The 2,329-nt window shown below is 45.2% G+C and overlaps 1 gene segment (V, D, J or C); it reads right to left on the bottom strand.

Moving 5' to 3' along the window:
• Positions 1-349: 349 nt before the first annotated feature.
• Positions 350-1,233, bottom strand: LOC102372282. The segment is given in 2 exon segments: positions 350-789; positions 1,135-1,233. Coding segments are annotated over 2 exon segments (501 nt in total).
• Between the last annotated feature and the right edge of the window lie 1,096 nt (positions 1,234-2,329).

Here is a 2,329-nt window from a genome sequence, read left to right as displayed (position 1 = left end):
CCAGAGTACTACCAGTCAGAGGAGCTGAGCCTTTGGGAACATTGTGATGCATCTGAACAACCAGATGCTGATCAACCCACTACTGGGTGGCACACAGTGTTAATAGTAACTTGTTACAGCATCAAAGGGTGCTAGTTGCTTTAATATATGCAAAGTACATGTCTGATCCAAAAAATGAGCTCGGAAAGGACCACAAACCAGTTTTAAGCTTACTGCTCATCAGAGCTGCTTCATTTTATGCTGCGGTGCTATTTATCCGAGTTGAAAGTAAATGAGTACATGTCTTGATTCCTGGTTATTGCTTTTATGCCACTTAGTATCCACAGTGGACATCAGCTGTCTTTTACAGTCATTTCAACAAAGGAGAAAATGTGCCCCTCTGTGTAGCACATGTACTCCGAAGGTGACTGTTAAGGAAGCACCTGCCGTGCTGATCTGAAGAGTGCCGGGAGGTTTTTGTACTGGTTTGTATCACTGTGAGAGGTGCACCATAATTCTGCTGACAGTAATAATCTCCAGCATCTTCAGCTTGTACACTGCTGATGGTGAGAGTGAAATCTGTTCCAGACCCACTGCCGCTGAACCGGGCCGGGACTCCCGGTTGCCGTGTGGAAGCAAAAGTGATGATGAGTTTAGGAGCTTGTCCAGGTTTCTGCTGGTACCAGCCTAGGAACTCCTTTCCTGCAGATGTGAGGCTGGAGCTGCATTTGCATTTGATGGTGACTGTGTCTCCCAGGGATGGTGCCAGGGACTCTGGAGTCTGGGTCATCACACGGTCTCCACTTGAACCTGAAAGGGAAAAACAGAATATAGTTACATGGATGCATTGTACTGTACCCTTTTATAAAAAGCCCTCTGGGATGACATTTTCAGCTCAAGGCAGCCACGTGTTCATTCAGGGACTTCCTGAAAATCCACTGCAGTCAGTGGACTCCCATCTACCTCTGTGGGCTTGACATCAGGCCCAAATACCTAAAAGAAGAAGGTCTTTTTCTCTTTAGTGGCAGCACAGGCAGCTTGAGGTTAGTGGAGACTAGTAAGGATTTGTCAGGCGGAGGCTCTAGACCGTTAGCTTCTTTTTGCAAGAGACCTTTACTGGCAATGAAGCCAGTTCCCTCTTGGTGTGCTCCTTACCATGGATGCAGAGCAGTAACAGCCAGAGGAGTGGAGCCTGCGAGATCATCTTGGTATGCATGACTGGCCCAAAGCTGATCTGCAGGGTGTAACGAGTGATGCAGGAGGCTTTAAAGGAGCTCTAAGCAGCACAGGGGATGTCTCATGAGCATGAAGTATGCAAATGTAGGTTAGCTACGAGAACCCTGCTCTGATCCTAATGTGTAGGGGCCAGATGGCCGGGGTATCAGAGGACAAGTCCAACCTGTCAGGGCCACCAGCTGCTCCCTTACTCCTCACCTAGCTCTGGATGAGCTGTGGTGCTCCTCTTACTACCTGTTTGTTTTGTGGTCATGCCCAGCTGGTCCAGTTGGGATCAGAGCTCCATTGTGGGAGATGCCAGCCAAACTCACAGAAGCATGCAGGCTTTGCTTTGCATGTTGTATTTTACTGGCATTTCCCAACTGTAAATGGGCTGAAGATAGGTAGATGTCAGGTTTGACTGGGAGCGTTGATCCCTGGTCATTTCCAATGCTGGATTCTAGTTTAAAGGTAATGTACTTAGTCTCACTACTGTGCTTGAAATCTCCCTGTTGATAAGAAGTTTCGGGCATGGCTCTCACTGCCATTTTTCAGTGTGGGGATGCTGATGCATGTGATGCTGGAGTGCAGTAATTACCACACTCCAGCAGACTTGATTGAGTCTGCTCTGATTCTCTGCAGGGCAGCCTCCCTGCATTTATATAGGAGCTCATAGTTGCCCTTGCTGCAGCTTGAGACCACTGCTCCTTGTTCTGTCATCTGTCATCACTGAGAACAGTCCAGCTCCATCCTCTTTCGAACCCCACTACAGGTAGTTGAAGGCGGCTATTACCATACCATTTAGAACATTAAAAAGGATTTCAAAATGAAATATTTCCTAAGTTCAAAACAATATATTATGGCCATAACAAAGTTGAACTAAAATAGTTCATTATATTATTGAATCCTATAAAATTCCATTTATTTTTCTGCAAATCTACAGCTAAAATTTCAAGAAAATGGTTCTGATGGAAAACACTTGAATGGAAACATGGTTGACCAAGTCTAGCTATAAGCATATGGTTCAGCATGGACAGCTAAAATGTTTTGAATATATAGCTATATGTTTTTAACTTGTACATAAGGTGGTAGGTTGCAATTTAAAATGTATGAGTTTAAACTTTAGAAACTACCG

The sequence above is a fragment of the Alligator sinensis genome, unplaced genomic scaffold (assembly GCF_000455745.1).
Source record: "Alligator sinensis unplaced genomic scaffold, ASM45574v1 scaffold1889_1, whole genome shotgun sequence".
In the NCBI taxonomy this organism is placed as follows: Eukaryota; Metazoa; Chordata; order Crocodylia; family Alligatoridae; genus Alligator; species Alligator sinensis.
The sequence above is the reverse complement of the archived record's forward strand: the minus strand, read 5'-3'. Positions and strand labels throughout refer to the sequence as shown.